This window comes from Daphnia pulicaria, chromosome 7 (assembly GCF_021234035.1).
Source record: "Daphnia pulicaria isolate SC F1-1A chromosome 7, SC_F0-13Bv2, whole genome shotgun sequence".
Classification (NCBI taxonomy): Eukaryota; Metazoa; Arthropoda; class Branchiopoda; order Diplostraca; family Daphniidae; genus Daphnia; species Daphnia pulicaria.
The window spans coordinates 17825664-17850010 of NC_060919.1; the positions used below are offsets into that span (position 1 = coordinate 17825664).

At 43.6% G+C, this 24347-nt stretch overlaps 1 protein-coding gene across 3 annotated transcripts in view; it reads left to right on the plus strand.

The window, feature by feature from the left end:
- Positions 1-24347, plus strand: part of LOC124348820 (teneurin-a-like) — a 115037-nt gene that overhangs the window by 34519 nt on the left and 56171 nt on the right. The window contains exons 4-5 of one of the 3 annotated variants that reach the window (XM_046799105.1): positions 4590-4787; positions 18608-18993. In XM_046799105.1, coding sequence (XP_046655061.1) covers positions 18720-18993 — 274 coding nt within the window. In that variant the 5' untranslated portion in view covers positions 4590-4787; positions 18608-18719. Of the gene's footprint in view, positions 1-4025; positions 4788-18607; positions 18994-24096; positions 24340-24347 lie in introns of those variants that run through there. The other 2 variants (XM_046799104.1, XM_046799106.1) reach the window with 2 other exon arrangements.

The following is a 24347-nucleotide window of genomic DNA, read 5'->3' on the forward strand; positions in this document are numbered from 1 at the left end:
TTTGATGATGGTGGTTGCTGAACGGAAATATTTCGATTTATATTCAAATTGTTCTGTTGTGTGTGCGAGGTTTTTGTTGTCATTGGTTTCCTCTGGCTGCCACTAAAAAGAGCCACACATAGACTACACGGCAACAGCGTGAACGTCATTTCGTTCACTACTGCCCGGGACTATATTCCCGTCAATCACATTACGCAGCAAAAGGGATGGTCTTTTGTGTTATTGTGAACTGCTGTACGTCTCTTCCTGTCATTCTCCTTTCTACTATTTTATATTTTTTGGGGGGGAAATCAAAATCCGGGACAGATATAGAAAACGAAAAGGGAATTATATCCTCCAACTGCGTACAGTTTGGGCGGGAGATTGCGAGGGTTACGTACAGGATCGGGGGGGATTTGATTCGTATTTTTATAAGTAGGCCGTGATTCCCTCACGAGACCACTCCAAATGATCCTCGTCCTTCTTCTTCTTATTATTTTCGTTCGTGTTGTTATTTTGAGTTTATAGGCAAAGAAAGAAGAAGAAGAAGAAATCCTTTAGATCTTTTTCTTTGATCGCTCTAGCAGAGCGTGATTTCGGCCGATCTGCTCGATTGTTTTTCTCTCTTTCTCTCTCTGCCCGTCTTGTATTTTTGTTGTGTTTCTCTCTTTTTATTTGCTTTTAAAAGTCTATTTTATTATTTTCCCCTTTTGCAGACGTGTGTGTAGGATACTACACAGGAGGGTATGAGGAGGGGGGTCTGGGTTGGTTGGGGAGGAGGTGAATGTGAGTTTGACCATCGAGGGATCCAAAAAGGAACGTCGTGAGTAGCGTAGTCCGGTCACGTCTTTTGCTCGGTCCCGGCCAGTCTGGAATAAGAGTGCTTGTTTTGTATTTCTCGACTTGTTCTTCTTCTTCTTCTTCCTTTTCTTTTTGATTTCTCCTACTTTTTGATGGCATTCTCCTTTCTTTCTTTTCTTTCCATTGCTGTTGGAAAAGCTTTTTCGCTGCCCTTTTCCCTATACTAGAAGATGTGTTTTCCTCTCTCTCTCTGGGCAGAGAGACGGGCAGGTGGCTGTTTGTAATGTCGATTCCAGCCCATACAGCTTTTGGGTTTCTCGCTCAATCTCTCTGAATAGAAGCCAACATCTCTAATCTACCGTGTGCATCAACTACTCTGCGGGGCGGCTGCTGCTCTCTGCCCAGAGAAATGTGTTTCTCCTTTCTCCCAAACGATATGGCAGGAGGGGGGAACCAAAACAAACCCAACGATGGATGCAGCAGCAGCAGCAGCAGACCTTGGGAGATGTTGGATATATACCTTGACATTAGTAGCTAGTAGTAGTGGTAGTAGTTGGGAGGAATCGAAAAAAAGGTGGGTTCAAAGTGCGCGCGCTCTTATTCGTCCCTCAAATCTCGACTGAGAAATGATGTGTCGTCCTAACCGCTTCTTCTTTCTCTCTCGTGTCGTTGGTATTCGAGTCTTTTATTCCGTTTTCCACTTGGGGCCCTTTGGCCCCCGTGTTGACTCTCTCTCTCTCCTTCGACTCTATCGGCGTCCATAAAAAGAAGAAAAATCTCCGATTCTTATTCGAGCCATTTCATGACTTTTGGCTGGGCCATTCAGTGAGTGCAATAGATCTATGTTCCACCTTTTTTGCCTTTTCGTTTCGTTGCCCGATAGGTCTTATATTCTTATTGCTTTATTTTTACTGCCACTGCTCGATCCTCCATCGGTGGAGGGACAAGAAAAAGAAAAAAGGGGAAAAAAACAAACTCGCGTTCGTCGTGAAACGGCAATCAATGCGACTTTGTTCGTCATGTCGGGGGCTCAATCGCTCGTGTAGACACATACCTCGGTAGTCCAAAAGCACTGGGCGCTCTACAACTATACATGTAATCCCTCAAAGATGTTTAGTGTCTATAGCCTCTAGTACGTCTGCATTTAACCACATCCCGCCTTTTAAAGTGCCTTTTTTTCTCTTTTCTCTTCTGTTTTTCTTTGATTATTTCTCCCGCTGATGAATAATAATAATAATTAAAAAAAAAAAAAGACATTTTGGGTGGCGAAGGAAAGAAAAAATGGGTTGATTACCTCATCATTGAATGCCGTTTGAACCCGGAAACTCTTGTTAATGAGACGGTGGGGTTGTGTGACAGTTGACAATCACAACTAATGATTTGATGATGGTCGGCCGGGAAGGAGTCACGACAGCCGTGCTGTGGGCAGAGGGAACAAGTTCATTCGACGATGATTTGCCTCGTCGTCGTCGTCCACTGGGTCCGAGTAACCCGGCGGCAGCTGACGAACCCTGTGGATAATCGTCGCCACGGAGACGAGAGTATACTAAGCGATGGCCGACGTCTACTATACTCCCGCGTACAAAGTTACTTGTTCACTTTGGCGTATAATGGACGGGATGAGATTGCATGTAGTTGTAGTATAGTGTGTGTGTGTGTGTTAAAGCTGCAACAGTGCAAACACGTCGTCTCTATAACCTAGACAGTCAACAAAGTCAACATCATTCCCCCTCCCTTTTTGGCCATTGAATTTCGGGGCTAATGACGCGAATTGGTTCCGCGTTTGATTCACCCTCGCTTCTTCTTTTTCTTTCAAACAAACAACTGCGGGAATAGGAAAGAGGAGAGACAAAATAGGAAAAACGGTTCCGCATTTTGTGTAGATAGAGAAAATATCCCCTTTGCGCCGACGCAGCTTGCGTTGCGCGCATGAATTTGACATTCTTGCGTGATGTTTCCCTTTTTTTCGAAACAAGTTTTGACATTAAAAAAGGAAAAAAAAGAAGAAGAAAACAAAAATGGAGGGTCTTATATTATTATTCAGACTATTTTTGCTGGGCTTCCAGTGATAAGACTCTGAGGGGATTGGGAAGCAGAGGAAAAGGGCATTAAGAATTATATGGGGCGCGGTCGCATAGTTTTCTTTGCATTCGTCTCTTGTGTGTGTGGGCCTTTACGGCCGGAGGGGATGATTTGGCTCAAGCGAAACGAATTGGCTCGACACAAATTTGTAAAGACGACGCGGCCGAAACAGCCGGGAACAAGAAGTTGAGGAACAGAACACAGCAGGACCAGCAGCCAAGAAGGGGCCCCCCTCTTCTCCAATACATTAAGCCGTGCCAGTCATAAACAACATCTCCGCTCTTATCCCAAATGACCTTGTCCAAAGTATTATCTAGGCAAAATGAAATCATAACGGCCGCTCGTTTTGCTCCGTAATTGCCGGGGTTATTTTTGTTTATTCCTTTTTCTTCTTCGTCTTTTTTCATCTTTCCCATTTTTTCGACATGACAAATTGCCGTCAACTTGTAGCGACCGTCTCGCCATCCTACAATCATCCGAGTGAAGAGAAAAAGGCAGAGAAAAACAAGAAGAAAATGATTATTAAATGGATGGCGGTGGCGGCCAGAAGATGTAGTATTTGCTTCTTCCATATAATCCGACCATTGTTCGGCGGCTGAGTCCCATTATTATATTGAAAGTCTTCGAGAGAGACAGAGAAAGAAAAAGAAAAAAATCGGTCCAATTATTCCTGGAGGCTCTTCCGCTATACTCGAATAAAACCTTTTGTGTATAACGAAGAAGAAGAAGCAGGCGAATATACTTTTTTCTGCTTCTTCAATAAAGTTGGGAAGCAGCAAACAGCCAATTGCCTACGTACATTCAGCGCGCGGGGTAAAGAAAAAATAAGTTTGGCATACATATAACAAGTTGGAAAAAGGCAAGTTAAAAGGGAAAAAATAGGAAGAAAAAGAGGCCTCGGACAGATAAGAAGAAAATTTCTTTTTGTTTCTTTTTCTTTCTTTTTACCGGGGGAAGAAATCCTGTCAGTAGCTGGAAAGCCGTTCGTCTACTGTTACATTCGATCATATCCGCCATTCCGCGTTTCAGTTTTTTTCACAAGAGGGAAGGAGGGAAGGATAGGAGGAGCCGTTCCACGAAAAAGAAAAACCCCACCGTAAGAGGGAGGAGGAGGTGGGTACACACACGAAATACTAATAGGCAGCGTGGTCGCCCAGTTGAAAACTTCAGTCCCCTCCTGGACGCCAGGCGAGTCAGACGTGTCCGTGCCCGTCCCGTTTCAAACTCTCTCTCTCCTCTACCAGATAGAAGCCAACGCATTTTTCATCTTTTTGATTTTCATTTGCAACTGAATCTTGGTGCCGAGACAACGCGTCTTTTCAACATTCGTGAAAACTCATTTCCAAAAGTGAAAACTTTGTGTAAAGACACGAAACTTGTTTGTACTAAATCCCGTGGAAAAAAACGGATCGCCAGAGATTGACGACGCAAAGTGTCAACAGCTGTTGGGTATTCTTGTGTGTGTGAGCGTCTTCTACTCTGGTTCGTTCGTGTCGTCGTGAGACAAGTCAAATTCGAGCTCGGGAACGATTGTGTTATCTGTTTTTTGGGGGTTGTTGTTGTTCAATCGCTTGATCTGATTTCGTGCGTCGTCCGGGCGTGCCAAACAACGTGTCTAACCGCCCTCCTCCTCCTCTCTCTTGTCGTGTGTTGTTTTGTGCGGGAAAAAAGGGAAACAAAAAAAAAAGGGAAGGATATATACCGACGACGTCTCTCTATATTTTTAGCAGTGGCAACGCGACAAGCGACACAACCGAAAAAACCTCGTTGAGGCTATGGACGCTAAATTGGAGACTGGCAGCAGCCGCTAACAGCTGCGATATCCTCCCGGACGTTCGTTGTACCTCTTTTCATCTGGCCATCAACCGACGACTAGGACGACGACGACTAGCAGTTCCAGCTCTTTTTTGACTCTCCTCCACCCGGTAAGTGACGACTCTATTCAACTATTCACAGTAGCAGCAAACACACAAACACATTTTTCCATGAAACAACGCCCATCCGATTGTACCCACACACAGACACACACTTTTTTCCCTTTTTGTTAAGTGCACTAGTGGCACAGACTTGCTGATGGCATTAGCAGATATAGAAAAAAAGGGGGGGAAATTTGACGTGGGTTCGCCACTTTGAAAAACAAGAAAATTGTGTTTTTTGACTTTGTTCCAAGTTTTGATGAAATCAAAAGCACTTGACCCGTTTCCTTGCTGATAAGCGACGCCAAATCATTGTATTACCATCGTTCATTAGGCATTCATTCCATCCCCTCAACTGTATCGTTTTCATTGGCCACTGTAGATCAAATGATGATGGGATAACTGGGTCATCGCACGCGGGATATTTGATCCATCAGACCAGGGTGGAGGGGGAGAGTAATGAATAGAATGTAATATACCGCAAAAGAAGCGAACCAAACTTTTTGATTGGGAAGACTAAATTATCGCTGCAGTTTCATTTTTCTTTTTTTGCTACGAAGATGCAGTGAAGCGGGGATAAGACAGTGTTGGGAAAATGGCGGTTGCCGGTTCGGGTTCCTTTTTTTTTGTCATGTAGGAAGAAGACTATAATGTCTGCGGCACATATATATATATATATATATTCTGCTCTATGGTAGTACATACACGCTTCACTTGATCCGATCCCTTCAAAGCTTTTCAACTGGGAGGATTTATTTTTTATTTCTAACGGGGGGGAGAGTGAAATATTGATCAAAAATAAAAAACGAGAGGGAAAAAATCAAATAGATATTAAAAGGTAAATATATAAAAGAAGTGGGTAACCGCGTCGGATTTCAGCCGCCCACCTAGGAGTAGTTCTTTCATTCTTCTTTTCTTTTTTTTATCTGGTAACCCCTTGTAAAGAATTTTAAAAAATAGAGGAGCCGCTGCGCTTATTTGCCAACTGTGTGTGATCGACTGGATCAGATTTGGTTCGTGGCGGCATCGGGTCAGTTTCAATCGGAGGGGGGAGAGAATCACAATAGACCCATATCTTGCATCTCTTTTCTTGTTGTTGTGTTCAATTGAAATGCTACAAGAGAGAGAGAGAAAATGGGCCGGCAGCGTGTGCTGGAACGTGCAGACATTCACCGGATCAACCACCCCAAAAAATACGAGATTGTAGCAGCGCTGCTGAGCTCCTTGTCGCCATGGTAGCGATGACATGGATTTTGCATGCTGTACAGTATCCACTGGTAATACCGTAGAGGTCGTCTGTTCCCGATTATTAAGTAGATACGCTATAAATCCGGAATAGGAAAAAAAGGGGGGGAAACTACAGTATACACAGCAAGTCCTGTAAAAGAGGGATCAGAAATCCTCTCTCTCTTCATGTTGTAGCCCAGCTTTACAAACCCCTTGGAATCACCCAGGGAAATGATCTCGTATTCTATACTCTCAGGCCCACCCCTCTCTATACTTTCTTTTTTCAAATGTAATTTTAAATCGAAACTGGATCACGTTACACGAATTTAGATGTCTGGGATTTTCCGATCAAACGACTTTCGGCAACAGCTTTTTTTTTCGATTCACCTTGAGAAAAAATGTCGTTTGCTTCGAGTTTGGTTTCGTAAAAATGAAAACAGGAGACAGTTTTGCGGTTGTTGCGGTTGGCCAGTCTGTCGACAAGTGGCCGACTTTGCCCAGGTATAATTATTAGCATTTTGTAGAGGTGTGGTGGTGGCCAGCACCTCGGCACCGGACACGGTTTGCCTGTAACGAGCTTGGCCTTGCGGTTTCCCTTTTGGAGTGCGTTGTTTATTCATCGCTTAGATCATATCCTTTTTTTATTTTATTTTTTAAATAAAAAAAGATAGAGAAAAAAAAAGTTTATGCATTTCCCCCAGTTATATTCCCTTCACCATCTCATTTTCTCTTGTCGCTCTTTTTTTCTTATTTTTATTTTTGGCTTCCCCTCCTTCTTTCCGGTGGATGGATGGCGCTGAGTAATATAACCAAAAAAATGAGAAAAGAGAGAAAGATAGACCACATGTATAGAGATGGCGTCTATATACTTAAGAAGCTCTCCATCTTAATCAAGGAGCTCTATTGTCTTTTAATCTTCTTCTTCTTCTTCTTGTGGAGCTCCTCAAAAGGCTGTGTGTAGTAGTAGTACTCTGCGGATGCTGAGGAGAGGGGGGGGGGGAGAAGAAGAGAGGACGGGCAGCTAAAGCTGAAAATGAAGTTGATTGACTGGATGAAATCAGTTTTGCCTTTGCCTTATAGCCAGCTCTCTTCTATATACCATACGCCATCATTTTTCACTCTGACGTCGAGACGGACGTAAAAAGTCAAAAGAACCAAAGAGATTTTCCCCTTTCTCGTATAAAACACCACCGTTAAATTTTTCCCCAGAAAGAGCGAGAGGTACCGTATCCAAAGAGAAGAAGCAACAATCGGTCATGAAGACTTTGGGGCTCTTTTATATATAGAAAGGACGCAGCTACACAACATCTACGACACACAGTGTGCGAGGAGCACTAGTCAGCGGGAGTTGTCTCTATTCCCCGAGCTGAAATCAATAACATGTCACAACTTGAAACGCCGTTGCCCCAACGACATCCAGGTATATACTACTACCAGTTTCTCCTTGCAGACATTAGATACATCCAGCATCCGGCCAACACAGACGAAGCTTCTTTCTTCAGACATGGCCAAATAACGCGGGGATGAAAAGGGTGGCTTTTGTTTTCAGTTTAAAAAAAAAAAAAAAAAACATATATTTCGCCAAAAGAAAGGCGATATCCTATACACGAGACGTGTAATGGATCCATCCAGTCACGCTCTTTTGCAGCTCTTTCTCAGCGGAATTCAAGTCCATATGAAATGGCAGCAGCAGCAGCTTCTTTGCCTTGATTTTCGTTCTTTTTTCGAAATAAGAACCGTTTTTCTTTTTTTACTTCTAGAGAGATGAGAAAAACGGTTTCATTGGCTTGTTCTCACCTTTTTCCTTCTTCTTCTTCTTCTTGGGCAGAGGGAGGAGGGAAATTTGGTCTTGAGGTTTTGGAATCATTAAATTGTGTAGAGAAAGAAACGCCACGTTCATAAAAAGTTGTTTTTCCAAAGGGGGGGACGACTTGTGTCCGGGGGACCTTGGACCCTTTGGGGTATATAGATGGAAATCATCAAGTATAGAGAGACTGACTACCTGAGCTTATATACTCGAAAAGAAACCACCAAACCCACCACCTTCAACCACACCAGTGGCTCTCTGCAATTCATTTGTGCTTCAACTCCCCCCACGTCCCAAACTCCTCCCACTTTTTTCTTATTCTTCTTCTTCTCGACTTGCTTATTTTTTCTTGCCACTTTTTTGTTGTTGTTGTTGAAAAATAATTTCACCGATATATAAGAAGAGTAGCGCGCGGCAGACACACGCACATGCTACAACGCAGCAGTCTCCTTGTGTGTGTGTACACGTAATTATCGTGAAGCACGTCAACCTCTGGCGTGCAGCCCAAACAACAACAACAGCACTGGAGGCGGCTCAAAAAAAAGTCTGCCCGTCCTTATAGCACCAACTTTATTTTTTTCCATTTCAAAACAAAAAAGGATTTTTTCTTTTCCAGGCCCTTATAAAAATTTTTGTTTCTTTTTTCTTTTCTGCTTGGACAATTGCAAAAGTTGTTGGATAGCGAAAGGGGCTCAATGTGTTTCCTCTAATAACAAGTCGAGGCTACTCTTTTTCTTGATTCGTGTCTTACGTACAAGAGCAATCAAGGTCTGATGATGTCGGAAGAAAAACAAGTGGACCCGACAAACCTGTGCCCATTTTTTCTTGCGTGTCGTCGTCCACCGACTCCACCGAAAAAAGTTGTTTGATTTTTCCTCCATTTTTTGGGGATATGGACTTTTTCCAAGGCAAATAGACGGACAATCTCTCATGGGAGGTTAGGAGATTTTGGTGGAAGAAAATCTTGTCAGAGTGCCAGATCTGCTTCTCCTTTAGTCCCTTTTTAGCGCCTCATCGCAAACGCCACGGAGAAAATCATAAATCATAATTAGTTTGATTTATGTTTCTTTTCTCTCGGTGGGGACCCAGGTGCCCAGCCCTAAAGTTTTATAGCAGCAGCCAAAACTAGAATGCGTTTTTAGAGAGAGAAATGGAGAGAAGGGAATTGAGGTTGAACTTGTTTCTCATCCCTCCATTGATGGTATCAAAGGTCGGAATGTGTTTTGGGCTGTGTCTCATCACATGAAAATTGGGGCTTAGTCTGGAGAATCACGCTGTGCTGGGCCATCGATCCTGGGATCAGCGTCAAGAAAGGAGAAGAAGAAGAAGAAAAAAATATCCCAACTGCATAAAATGGGTATGTTTCTTTGGACTTTGACACGAACATTCGACCCTTTGTACTGGGCTGATAGGGCACGCGAAAAAAGAGAAGGGACCCCCGCAAGATCAGTTCTATAGACCGTCTTTGGAGCTGAGCAGGACTGCTATACACACACACACACATACACAGTATCGATGGATATGGTGTTCACGCGTGATAAAAACATGGGTTTTTCGATGAGGGTTTCTTTCTTCTTGTTTTCTGTTTAGAAAGAAAGGATCGTCGTGTTGTATAAGAGACCCCACCGGGATTTTTCTGTGTCTCTGAAGCGAGTACAAGTTCTCCCAATCCATGGAATCCATGGAAAAAACATTTTGTACAATTTTCCTGTTCTCGTCCCATTCTAATCGTTCCCTCTGCGCTGTGCTACTTCGGACGAATTTTTCCTCTCGAGTTTTCTCTGCCATTAATCGACATGGGGGCGACCATGGAATCGGATTTGATTTGTGTCTTTTTTTGCTCCCCCCCCATTTTTTGATCCGGAACTTCTGGAGTTGATCTAAGAAAGTCAAAACACACACGTCTAGTCTCTGCTGCTACCGTAGGGGGAAAGAAATCGACGACAACGTGGAGCCAACGGTCGTCTAACTCAATCGATAACAGGCACATGACGTCATCTCCCGCAGTTGCTCCTCCATATTGCGTCTTTTTCCTTTCTTGTTGTTTCCCGTGTTCGACGACGGCACTCGATTGTTTCATTGTGGAAAACATCAAGGGGATTGTCGACCGAGTCCCTTTTTGGCGAAAATGAAGCGGGTGGGAAATAACTGGAAAGAAGAAGAAGAAGAAGTGGAAACGGGACAAGTGATGGACAGCTGTGAGACAAGTTTTATACCACCAGTGGGGCGCGACCGTCGTCGTCGGTGAAGGAATGCGCATTACGTCGCGGGCGCTCGTGTCAATTAGCGTCGCCCCACCCCCATTTGGTGGCCACCACCACCACGTCGTGTGTGCGTGCCCGGGACTTGGCCGCCGCCGCCGCCGTCTTCACTTGTCTCTGCTCGCCGTTCATTGTGTACGACTTGCGATGGACGTGCGGATATGCATAATGATCCACGCCCTATTAGTTCGCTAATCATTTTGGCCAAGAAAAGAAAGAAAAGAGCCCCCTTTTTTTCCTTCCGAATTCTTCATCCAGCAGCGATGGCTGGATTCCAGTAAAGTTGCGTAGCATCTGAACCGGCCACATAACAAGAAGAAGAGTCTTGTGTGTGTCGAGAGTGGCCCTCGAAAGCCTCAGAAGCTTGCAGCGTTCGTCAGCATTTGTTTGATATGCATCTCTCTCTCTCTCTCGGCCAAACCCCACCCCGACTCTGTTGTGTGTGTATCTTTTTAGCTCTTTGGTTATATTATCCATTCTCTTGGGCGACGGCAGATAGGCACTGACAATAGCCGCGGAAAATACGGCCAAGTATGTGTACATATCAGAAAAGATGCGGCTGCTGCTGCTGCTGCTGCTGTAAAGCCCTTGGTTTGCTCTTCCATCAAGATGGCGACCCCCTCTTTAACTGACTTTGATGATGAGGAAAGGGTGGTGGTTGCGGCAACGCTCATCATCATCAACATCCACTCGGGCGATTGTCTTGTGCCGCTATATTGCGCTGGCTGGCTGACTGGCCGGCCAACCAACAAACTTCCCTTTTTTGTTCGTTGCCCGCCCGCGATCATCAAGGGCAATTTCACAAAAGATACGACTAGACTTTTGTGGTGGACCGGCTTCTTCTTTTTCCCGTCGGTCCGTCGCACTATTATTATTACGATTATTATTCGCCCTTTTTGTTCTTGTTTCTAATATCGGTCCAGAGGGCTTCCTGGTAAATATCCCCGACTACTACTACAACTACTACTACTACTATACTATGTTGTTGTACATATATAGTCTTTAATGGAAGTCGTAGAGCTGATTCTTCTCCCGTTTCACTGGGGCGAAGGTTATTTCTCTCTCTCTCTGTTGATCCTCTTTTGTTCTCAGTATACCAATCGCCGTTTCCTCCCGTGTCCAACGAACCAGCACACTCCATGTCCGGTTTTGTTCCATTACACAAACGAATGCCTTGGCTGGGATACTATAGACGTATACTATATTTTTTTTATGATCATCATTTCGATATGAGGTCGTCCCCAACATGAGCTAATCCCTCCCTGGCACAGCATCATCCAATGTGCAGGAGTTCTCTTCCACCCTCACATTTTCCCTATTACGGTTGCTTAGTAGTAGTAGTGGTAGTACTACGTTCCGGGTATGACTTTCTATTAGATTATTTCTAATTCATTTTTAAATAATCATCTTAGCAGTGCCGAGACGTCCAGTTTTGAAGTTGCTTCCGGTTCCGCCTATTAATGATTCAAGTGGGTGGAGTCAAGTTGGACTGGTAATTAACTTCAGTCTCGAAAAGTTTTGAAGGAGACGAAAAAAGAAAGAAAGAAAATGGATTGGCCCTCATATATCAATAAAGTGATGTAGGTCAGATTGGACTTTTAAGAGGCAATTTATTTGGCATTAGTAAAAGTTGGCAAAAAAAAATGAAATGATAAATGGGAGCGATACAGACGTTGTATTGCCCGTTAAAATGGAGGTCGTATATCGTCGCTTTCAATGTCAATATATAGCTCGCTCGAGCCAGTAGTAGTAGTAGTAGTTGTATAGCTGCTACTATCTACTAACTATAAACAAGGAGTTATTGGTGTCCGGCAGCTGCAGCCAGAAGAAAAAGAAAAGAAAAAAACACACACAAACTTGTATACTTTTTCTCCATCGACCGCTGCGGCGCTCGAAATCCCGCCCGAATGGCCAATCTATAAATTTTCACGTAATGCCCCGGAGCACCAGCTGTGTGGTGCTGCAGGGAAACACACACACACACACGGAGCGTCTAATATTGTTTTGTTTGTTTCTCTCCGTGAAAAAAACAAACAAAACAAACCTGTGATTGAATTAATTTTTGTCTCATTGCAACCTTGCTTGAGCCACTATTGATTGAAAAAAAAAAAAAACATGGCCTGCAGATGTTGGGCGTGGCTTGTCTCAGTGGAAAGGGGAATTATTATTTGGTGGAAATAATTCTTCTCGGTCGAGTCAATCTACGAATGTTGTGTGGCCATCGATCCAGCTAGGCATTTGATGGCAGTCAGACTGTGGACGCACTAGTTATATGACCGGGCCTCTTTTTTCTTTCTCGGGAGAAAGAAAAAAGGCGAAAGCGATTGACGACGCCCGACACACTCACGCACGCAGTCACACCATATCGACCTCTCTCTATCGGTGTGGCCGGTGTCGGCGGCTATCAAAAACTTTTGTACGGCCCACTTTTTGGCGTTTTCTTGTATGAGGGAGGAGGAAGATGTTTAAGACGAACGACGTCCGTCAGGCCGCCGCCCTCGTCAAATCGATCGACGGCCAGACCTCGTAGTATTTGATTAGACAGGTGGCCCCCAGGCGGTCTCTTGTGTAGTCTGCCACAGCAGAGAGAGATGTGTGTATACATTCACTGGTTAACTGTTGCGCCTGTGTGTGTGTGTGAGCGCCACCAGATCAAGTTGACTTATACTCGCCTTGTCGGCGGCTAGGAAAGAAAAACAAAACAAAACAAACTTTTTCTAATTGGATTTCTGATGCGGATGCCTTACTACCGTATCGAAATTTTGGCAACAAAATACTGGGCCGCTTTTTCCACTCATCGGCCTTGCTGTATAGCAAAGTGATGGAACAGTTAATCGGCTTAGGTGTGTCGAGTGCTTCTCTCTCCTTTTTCTACTACCGTATTACTTTTTTGACTAGGACCCACTTTTTTTCCCAGCGACCGAGACTCGACATCAAAGTGGAGGGATTGCCATTTCTTTTATACAGATAGGGGGGGGGGCACCAGCTTATACTCGGTCGAATTCGAAATGCATTTTGTCTTCTTCTTCTTTAACTAAGTCTCCTTTGCTTTTTACTTTGTAACTTTGGCCCACACACGGAAACAAATAGCTTGACAGTACGTGATGTGAGACTCTTCTTGTTCTATCGAAATCATTCCCAAAAGAGACACGCTCACTTTCTGGCTGCCGCTGACGTCAATCGGCACCGTCAATCGTCAAGCTTTTCTTTTTGGAAAGTTGATTGGATTATTACATCAGTTACTTCGAAACGATAGCGCCAAAAATAAAGGAATCGCCGGTGTGGTTTTTCTTACCTTGGAGATAAATGATTTAAAAAGAAAAACGAAGGTAATTTTGAAATCAAGTCTTAAAATATAAATGTTGATTGGGTCCGACCACCCAGCGGAAATCCACCCTTTAGACACCGGATGGATGTCAACTCTCCACATGAGTTCTCGGTCTGGAACACGGCAGACATAATTGATAGTGGTCAGCTAGTGGTTGCACCTTCCCTCCGGCATATCATGGACGAAATTTTTCTATTAATAAAGAAATAAGAACTTTCCCCACTCAACCTTTTTTCTTATATGATGATAATTTCGTAACGAAGGGGAAAACTGGAGAGATTCTTACTGGTTACATGACCTATTAGTGAACAATGATTTCTTTGATTTCACGCTTGATTTTCATCGTATTTTCTTTGTTGAAGCCCCTAAAAGTTCTTTGGGGGAAAAGACGTTGGCGAATCGAATCGTCTAATAATAGCCATCACTTGAAAATCTCTGTACTTTTACAATATTTATTGATGTTATCTTTAACCATCTCGAAAGATAAAAGAAAAGGAGTTGAAAGCGGACCGAGGATTCTTTGATTCAGAATTGTTTAAAAAATGAAAGAACGAAAAAGAAAAGTTTCTCCATCTCTTTGGAGAGTTCATAAAGGTCTTTTTTGGAGGATGATGAGAATGCAACATTAAGCCCAGAGAAATGGGGAAAAGTATTATTGTCTCTTATCGTTTTGTTGAATGCCCCGATGCGCCCAGAGTCCAACTCTTCAAAAGATTCTTCTTCTTCTTTTATGATTGGCTCGTTGTAGTACAATCTGTCGACAGGCCCCTCTCTTTCTTGCATTTCACATATTTTCGTCTGGCGCAAGGCGAACAATTAGCTGACGCTGGTAGACAATAGTGGCCATGATGGCGCAATTCGTGATGATGACAATGGACTAATGAAAAATAAAAAAAGAAACGTGGAAACAAAGTGGACGAAGCCCCGTGTGATTGACACACACACACGTGAATTCTGAGACCACTACAGACATCTGTTTTTAAGGACCGAGTTGATTGTCATATCTTTTTAATGCCATGTCTCGCCCGTTATTGGTTTGCGCGCGAAATACGATTTTGCAATTTGGGGGGGAAAGAGAGAGAGAGAGGTGATGCGAAAGTGCTTGGTTAAACTGATCAGTCCCTCTCATTAATACCTCGACTCCATCGCTCTCCCCTCCCCCACCACCACTACCACGCCCGTTGTGCTGCAAGATAATTGAATTCCAATTTCACGGCGAGAGAGAGACATTGAGGGAGAGAGCACTGCTGCACTCTGGCCTTGATGTCACTTTAATGCGCCACTATCTCGGGCTAGACTCGGACGTTATATACACGCCAGGTAGTACTTGAAAGATTCATTTAAGAGCGATGCAATTCCCCTGCACAGTACACACACGGTCACTGAGCAGCATTGCGAATGATCTCTCCTCTCGACGCACGCCCTTACCCACTCGAGTTCAGCTCTCTCTTTAGCTCTCTGGCAGAGTCTCATTTTATCTTGTCGCGCCATCTGGCACACGCATTCGATCCAGGCACAGAAAACGGCTCTCCCTTGCTCTCATTACGTGTGTCTCATTGTCATTCCGCCATGAATTTCAAAAAAAAAAAAAGGGTCCGACTCTACATTGTAGAGTGTCCTACTCTCTCTAGCTCTCTTGTGTCCCGGATCGATAAAATATCTCTTTGGCTCAAAGCAAACGGGAAATTCGGGTCGTCATGTCAAACTTTTTTGATTTCCGTCAGGTGAAAAATAATAATCACGGCATGAAATGGAGAAGACGGCAACTTGTTAAAAGGTTCGAGGGTAGAAACCATTTGACAATTTGTTTGTTCAAACAAAATTGGCTCGCCTAATTAGTTGGCAAACGTTTCCCCTCCCCGGTTGATGACAGACTCTGTCGTGATCAGAGAGGCTCCTAAATGTCAGTCTATGGTAAATAGTAGGCTTGCGTTTAAGCTGATTATAAATGCGGCACCACGAGAGAGTTGGGAGAAATCGTATCGTGACGACGACGACAACCGGCAGCGACTTTGTTGTTCGACAAAAAACAACAACTCGACTCTGCTGTTGTGTCTGTTGTACGTGGAATAATGAGATGCAAATGATTGCCCGGGTAATATCCATACAATATTACTTTTCTCTTCTCTTTCTCCTCCTGCCAGTTGGTCTATTGTTTGAATTGGATTTGGAGAGTATCTGTCTTGTTGTTGTTATTTTTTGTCAGGGTAGTGAATGAGGGTTGTTCCATTCCCTCCTCCTCCGACACACGAGAAAATGTGTGATGGATCGGCTTTGACTAACTCGACAATTGGGAACCGTTTTGACGTTGAGCACGGCGGCGGCGGCAGCTGCTACGCAACTTTGAGTCGCAATGTGTTTGTCTTTTTCCGAGGATATACAGCGACCCGACGCAAAAGTATAACGAGGTCCTCAGGGGGGCGCCCAGGAAAGAGCTCAATTATGTAGCGAACGCCAAAAAAGTCGTCGGATCGACATTTTTCGGCGGCCAACTCTATTTTTTTATTTCTCTCTCTCTTGCGGCTTACGAGTTGTTATTGTTGTTATTAGTTATGATTACACTAAGTTGAGATGAAAGAAGGGAAAATAAATAAATTGGGCAAATACAAAAAAAGACGGCCGACGACGCACTCTATAAAGGTCAGCCTTATAGTTTTGTTGTGTGTAGTTACTATTAGGCCGTTACTTTTATTCCGAGGACGATGACCGAGTTGAGAGATGATGGCCAGGCCAATCATGGAGTTCCCCCCCCCCCCCCCCGCCGCTGCTGCTGCGTGTACTTGATGATGTTAGTGGACCGTTGGGTGAGGGTGGACCTCACGTCCCACTCCAATTCTTTTATTATTTCTTCATATTTTTTCCTTGTTTTTCCGCTTTTGATGGTGATACTCTGGGATCCTTTATTTTTCTGACGTGCGTCTCTCGTTTCCTCGGCAATGCAACCGGGCAAGAATCCAATTCATGTACGTGTCTTTCAAGATTTCCATCTTTTTCCTTTTAACCATGATAGATAGATCTAGATCTCTTTGGGTTGGTTCCTCTTACTTCTTTTTATTACGTTTGAAATTTTCCCTGACGCAACAGCTTTCTTCTTTTTGATTTCCCCTGCAGCAGCAGCTGAAATAGCAGCAGCATGCGCGTGAGGTTCCGTGACGAGGGCCATCCGTCATCCGTGTTTCTTTCTTCTTTTTTTTCCTCCCTTTCCTGGCGGTATCTTAAGGTTTTTCTAGCACATCCTCGGCCCGTAATTGCTGATAAAAAAATAAAAAAAAATAAAATACGTGCTGTGAAACGTGTTGTATCTAGGGACTTGTACGATTTAGATTTATTATTTCATTCTTCTTCTTCTTTTTCCTGTCTTTTTTTTCCACCCTTAATTCTTTCTATGCATTCAAATTTGAACAACGATCCATCAATCGCAGTTTCCCACACCAGTATACATGTGTGGATGGGTACACATGTGTGTTTGCTGGGTGTTGTATTTCGTAAAATCACGGACCGAAAATAGATCTATCTGTCTCTTTTTGTTACTCGTGAAAGTCACGTCGGGTCGAGGCAACGCGAGGAAATGTGGCAGCGAAGTAACTGAGGCGCACGATTTTAATGATGCCCCCGATGGTAGACGCAGATATAGGCCTATTACACATGCCGAAATGTATATAACGAACGAACGAACGGATCGAATGCTGGTTAGACGTGCGGGCGTCAGTATACTCTCGTTAACCCCCCACCCAAAAATGGGAGAAATACAAAATCTAGAAACGTGTTATTTCTTCCAGGGATTCATTTGAATGAGAAGTTTTTTTGTTTTTTTTAATATATATTCAAGAGGGAAAAAAATTATGTAGAGTTTCAAACAAATGTCTGATCCATCGCTATTATATAATATAAGTAAAATAGAGGAGGGATGTTTGTGAGCAAGCCTCCGGTTTCTCGTTTCCCCATCCGATGCGTAGTTCCACATCATGAGTCATCAAGTCCTGCAGCTGTCTGCAGACTCCCCTCATCTCGTATGATTACGCCACCATCCAGTCACAGTAGAGCACAACATGTTATTATTACGTACACCAATACAGACTTGTTTTTGTCATCGTCCAAGAGAAGAAAGCAAAAGAAAAGTTTTCCCTTTTTTTGTTGTATTGTTGTTATACATTTTTCGGCGGGGGCCGCTCAAAATATTGTCCGCGTTGGCCGTGATGATGTTGGGCATTAGGCTGGGCCATTCACCGAGACTCTTTCTTCTTCTTTTGTTGGTTTTCTAATAGAGCCCGGTGTCGTCGTGTTGTGTTTCCCTTTGACGTGGCTCTGCAAGGTGTGTTGGTATAGTAACAATGTCAACATTATTATGCTAACTAGCACACCAACCCCCCCGTCTGTCCATCCATCAAACTCGTTGTCAAACTCGCTCGTGCGACCTCTTACTATTTTATTTTGCCCGGACCCGAAAGACATTTTTCTAGTAAAACAACTCGAAATAATAAAGCGAAGGCCAGAAAGGAGTAGTAGCGCTGCCGCTTATTTCATTTTCAGTTTGTGATAATGGTGATGACAATGCGTAAAACGATACGCGTTTTGTCGGGGGGAAAAACCAGTTGGCGGATGGAGGAAGAGGACCAAGGCGACTTTTTGTCTTGTTCAGGGAGATACCAGCATATGTCATCCGTTTGTAATTAAATCCCCACCGTTTTTTTCATTATTTTTTTTTTCTTCTTTTTAAACTGGAAAAAGAAAAAGAAACACAAGTATGTTAATCATACGAACGTGTTTTGGGTGTTGTTATTGGGGACTGGCTTTTAGCCACGGCACGTTGAGCCCCTGGGCTAAAGTAACTACCATCGTACGTACCGTGGTGTGTGTCTAAAGCCCTCATATATTTCGTTTTGTTGGCATCATCATCATCATTCCCCTTTTTTCTTTTTTTTTTTTCGTTCTCCATTTACTACGCCAAACTTCTGCTCATGTCGGCCAACAAAGAGTGATTACACTAATCATTTGGCGAGATTAAACAAGTGGGAATAAACAATAGAATGCAATAGTACTTTTACACAGCTGCAGGGCTTTAAATCCACCACTTGGTTGTATTTTTCTTTCTTTTAAGGAACGTTAAGGAACAACAATTACATAAGGACATGTGACGGAAACAGCCGACGATCGATATTCTATTGTGTTACTGACTATGTGTTTCGTTTTTCTCTTTTTTTTCCAGATCAGATTGAACGGCACTTCCTGTCACTGTGACATAAAAGAAAGAAGAAGAAAAGGTACCGACTGGTGTACAAACAAACAAACAATTTTCATGTGTTGCATGCGGGCGAAACATGGCTGATATCGGTCGACGCCAGCAACCAACAACGGCGACCCTTGCATCATCAACAGTTCACTCTGAGCTGCAGTGGCGTTCAGAAGAGGAGGAAGACGACTCTGAGGAGCACACGGAAGATTCGGCTTCGTCCTCGTCGGACGAACGTGAACCGCTGCACATTGAAACGGCTGCACAGCAGCAGCAGCAACAGTGCAGCTACCTGGCTACCAGTAGTGAGAGCCAGCCCTTCAGCAGCAACCACATCGGTGGCGTCACGCCCAATCACCCAGGTAATCCATCGTTGGTTTCGTTGTCACGACCCACTTCCCGACCCCCTTGGACCCTCCTACTTTTAAATGACTGTCCTTAGCTCTTCTTGACTAATTCAAACAACAACAGCAGCAGCTGCTGCTGGATCAACCCCGGTAAAACAGTTAGCGAGCCTTAATTTTTTGGGTTGTCTGATGGAAGGTCTGCCGAGGAATGTGTCTCTCTTTCTCTAGCTGGCAGAAACGGAATTAATGACGAACCGATGGTAATAATCCCCCCGCCGTTTTTCGTCCGCGGGATAGACAACAACAAGACCCGAGTCTTTTTGGCCGTGGCTACCACCACCCACTAATTGTCTCTCGGTTTGAGATCGCACAGGCCCTTTTATTTTCTTCTTGTTCTTCTTCGGTTTAATCTTCTCCTGTTTATACATTTGTCCGCCTCGAGCAGCTGCTCTGAAAAGAAGAAACGCTTCCATCTCTCTTTCTTTCTTTCTTTTCTCTTGATTGGATTTTAATTAATCGTTTGATTCGATTAGACGATTCTAAATCTCGAGACTCTTGTCTGTGACCCCTGTTAACCGATTGAGAAAAAAGAAAAAAAGAGGAAAAATCCCTGCGATCTTGTTAATGCCGTGTAGCGCGTTCACCAAATCAATGGACTGTATGGTGGTGGTGGTGGTGTGGCTTGCAATCTTATTTAGTAGACACCCCATTCACGCAAAGAGAGAGAGAGAGAAGGAAACTCGGCGTCGTGTAATCAAAGCCAACAACAAAAGAGATAACCGGACCGCAGCCACAGCCACAGCCACAGCCGCCGCCGCCGCCGCCGCCTTACACAGCCGCTTATATTTTCTTTTGATTGTATGATGGCGAAAGGGAAATAAAGCTGCCGCCAGGTCCTTCTTTTCTCCGGTCGATTGTGTACTGCGTTTGATCCTTTTCTCTTTGGAAATAAGGAAAGAAAGAAAGAAAAAAGTAAGGAACGTTGAGGAGGTTTCGTGTGTGTTGGGGGGCAACAAACACACGGCGGTGGGGTGGCGCACCACCACCGGGCCCTGTGATTCCGATTCGTTGATTTATTGTATTGTACGTACGTGTTGGTTGCAATCCCGCCGGAACTCTTGACCGTGACACGTTGGTGTAATGAATGGAACTATCGCGTTCGTTTTGATCCGGCCGGAGCGCCAGCCAGTCCGCTGGTGTCAAATATAATTGGATAGAAAAGAAGGTGGTGGAAGAAGAAGACGGGCAGGACGTTATATTGTTCAAAGGCGCAACAAAACACGAAAAAAAAAGAATTGTGGAACGAGTGTGAAACCTTTAAGTTGGGTGTGTGTGTGTGTGCTGTACTCGTGAGGATTCCTCCTGAGCTGCTGGACGGGGGAAAATGAAAAAGAATCACTCACACTCAAAAACAGAAAAACAAAAAGAAAGATGATTCATCTGCTTCTTCTACTACTACACCAAACTACAATATCGCATAAGTCGTAGCGTGACCGTCTTAATTCCAGATGATGAGCTCCCGTGTTTCTTTTTTATCCATCTCAAGTTGGACCAAAGTTTCTTTTTTGATTTTCGAAAGGGCAAAAAAGTCGTCGACTGATTTCACGAAACTCCTCCCCTCCGTTGTTTCGGGAAAAAAAAAAGTTTTGCCCGGCTTGTACAAACAGCCGTACAGTGAAAAACGGCGGCAGTCGTCGTTGTTCTTTTACTTATCTTGGAGCCCCTTTTTTTTTGTCCTGGCCCCTCTTTTCATCTAATACAAAACGGTGGGTCGTTTGTTCGTTTATTTCCCCTCGCCCAACTTGTGTGTTTGTTCCAGCACGCGCACTCTGGCAGATTGAGTGAGTCTATAGAAGAGAACCGGGGCTCTACTACTACCAAGTAGTAGTTATATAAAGGATTTTCTACGCTGGCCCACTGTTTGCTCTTTTCTTGCGGCAATATTGGCTCGACTTTGGTGAAACTTCATATTCGTCGTGTGTGTGTGTGTGTGTTTGGACTCTTTTGGTTGGCTCCACTAGACTATATTATTACTACTACTACTCTTCTATAGACAGTGTGTGAAGATCATTTGTTTGGTCCTTTTTGGAACTGTCCCGCCGTCACCCGCGGCTGAGACTCTGCTGGATCTAATATCGATTGGTATTAACGTTCGCTCCCACGTCTTTTTTCTTTTCTTCCGCCTTTCTCTTGTGTGACGGAAAACTTTCTTCTTCCGCCCATCCGTTGTGTGTTTGGATGGTAAAGAAGACGACCTAATAATATATAGCGCCGTCCTCGCCGAAAGTCAAATAAGTCAATCCATCTTTCAAATACTCTTTAACTTCTTCTTCTTCTTCTAGTCTTGTTGTACTGGTAGTAAATACGGATCGAATTCCATCCAATCATCACGAGGAATCCTAACCGAGCAAACGATTCGGGTTCCCCAATAATGAAATTGAGTGGGGGGGGGGGGGGATGGGCGGAATATTAACAAATCAGGATATTGTACACAGTTATGGAAGAATGGGATGTGTTGGAATCGAAACGTCACCAAGGAGAAAAGAAATGAAGAGTAGCATAGAATATAAATAAATATACAAGGGGGAAAAAAGAGCCCGACGAAAAAATTACAAGCAGACGGAAGCTGCCGGGGCAAGGAACGTGCTCACAGATCGAACCCATTGAGAAGAAAGTTGGGATAGTAGCGGGGGTAGTAGAAAGAATAAAGAAAGACGCATCTAATCTCACTAAAGTGGTCCTTGACGTTAGCCCTAGCACAAGAGTGATTGCTTGACTTTCTATATTATCAATTTTCTTATATTTTTACCAGTTCTTCTTCTTCTTCTTCTCTTTTTTCGGGGTTGTGAGCTTCTGTATTATACAATAGATTTCCTGTACAACTTAAACTCGCTGCCAAGGATTTTCGGGTGCCGAAAGAAACACCCGACGTTGTGAAATCCACGACGCACCTGGACCGACCGCTGCATTTCACTTTTAAAGTTATACGCGGGGGGATATTCTCGGTATGTTTCCGAATAATGGCGAAAGAAGAAGAAGACAATGAAGTGGTCGAACACACGAACAACTTTTCAGGGTTCTCAACACACACACACACACAAAAATAAGAGTCGAAATAAATCCTCTTTTCCAAGGTGCTTGGGTCCATGTTTGGACAAAACATGTAAACCGATCGTCGAAAAGTTAAGTCTTTTTCTTTTCTTTTCCCGGCGGAACAGTTAAAAACACGAACGAGAGAGAGAAAGACTGATAGTGACGAAGTTTAGCACATCGTTAAAAAATGAACAACAGCAAACAAGAAAGAAACGCGGAATGACGGAGGTGGGAAAGAAGAAAAACCAAAATTTCTATTTTTCGCTTTTTCGAGTAAAACGTCGCCGAACAAAACATTAACTACCTTGTAAGGTTCGAAGCAATCGACTGGCAGATTTTTCTAGACCTTTTTTGTTTTGTGTGTATAATGAACTTTGAGACTCGTAGAACCAATTTTTATGGGCTCGTGCATCGTTGACGACACATAAAAAATCTTTTCTTTCAAAGTCTTCGGGAATTTTGGGGTTTTTTTTTTTGTCGCTTCTCTTTTGTTAACCAAAAATAAAATGACACGATACAATAGGATTTTTTGTTGTTTTTAAACTGGCAGTCCCGAATTCCGGGATGGTTGTTATATACCTCGAAAGGATTTCGTGCGTGAAGGACTACTCACGCAGCAGAGGCTCCTATATATTTATTCCACCCCTTTTTGTCCTCGCTCTCTAAGAGATATCGGCTTCAATGTCTCTAGAAAGCCCAGGTTCTCCCTCTCTCTCGTGTGTGTGTGTCTTGGATATTTACAACTTGTTGTCTGTTGTGTACCCTGTCAATCTTTATTGACACACCCGATCGGGTGGAGAGACGCTGCTGGTACACTCGAGCCGACGACAACGACTGAGATACAAGGTAACAGCAGTCAGGAGAGATGCTGTTGTTGTGTCGGGGGGTGACGTCACGGTCGGAGCAATCGATCCGGCCGGCGTTTGATACAACAAAAGTCGAGTGTAGTGGCGTAGAATTGGGGAAAAGAAGAAGAAGAAGAAATAAAACGGCAGAAAATAAATATCAATCAAAATGTTGAAATTGCTCCTTTCCTCCTCTCGTTGCTTGTCAGCACAACGGAACTGATAGGGCACAAAGTTCTCTCTCTCTCTCGCTGTGCAATGCTTGAAAAATTGTGCAACATCATCGACCAGCCAGCCAGAGAGAAGAGAGAGAGAGAGAGTGAGAGAGAGAAAAAGTGAAGGTTCAATCACGCATGCGTGAGGGCGAAGAAAGAGCTGTTTCCCTGTCGGCCTGTCTGTCTGTGCAGGCTTCCGTATCGCCTCTCCATCATCATCTATTTCTTCTTTTTCTGCTTCTGCTTCTTTTCATCCGTCCTGGAATTGGAATGGATTTCAAAAGGGAATAAATATAAATCAACGAAATTCTTCTATTTTACATTTTATTTTTTTCCTTTTCATCTTTTTCCGCCCACCGCTGCAAATTTCCCCTCTCTTAACGGGATCAGCGCATTTGCTTTAATGTTTTTTTTCACAGTTCGCGGAACTCTGTGATCCGGATCGTGTGCACATAAAAATACCCGCACAATGTGTCCATCCAGTTTGAAATAACATGTCAGGCCGATGAGTATTGGGGGGGTCGTAGAAATAAAAATTCTTTGACTGCCCACTCGTTCGTGATGCGCTTCTATTGCCTCGTTTTTTTTTTATTCTTCTTTGCCTTTTGCCCGCTGCACGCGCCCAGTGTCAGTCAGTCCAATTTGCATGTTGTTGTCGATGACAAAAGAGACAAGTCACGCCCGTATCATCATGCAGCAATTTCTTTTTCTCCGTGTGCATTCCAACCTCGAGTTGATTTCTTTCTATTCTACAGGAAAGAAATGATTTTTATATTTTGACTTTTTGGCTAATACCAATTTGTTTGAATTCCCTTAATTTTTAAAATATCAAATCAAAATTGACAACCCTAATAGAAACGCAGGTGTCGGAATTTATCCTCCCCGATTTGTCAACCATGTTCCACTCCCCTTTAATTGTCTTAGTTCTTTCACCTGCTCGCGCCTTTTGGCCCGACGTGGGCAGCTTTAGCTAAAATCCGTGACCGTGATCACATCTCTCTCGCTCTAAATTTATCAATTTTCCTAAATCTTGTGAACTTTAATTATAATTGTGTTCTGTATTGTCATACACAAACAGAAACAAAGTCGTTGCTCCCGACAGCAGGCTCTAAAAAGTGATTATTTCTCCCAAGTGCAGACGAAGTTTTTCTTCAGTGTCACGTGCCAGTGAGAATGGCGATGAATCAATTCGATTTCACGTTGAACGTGTAAGTAG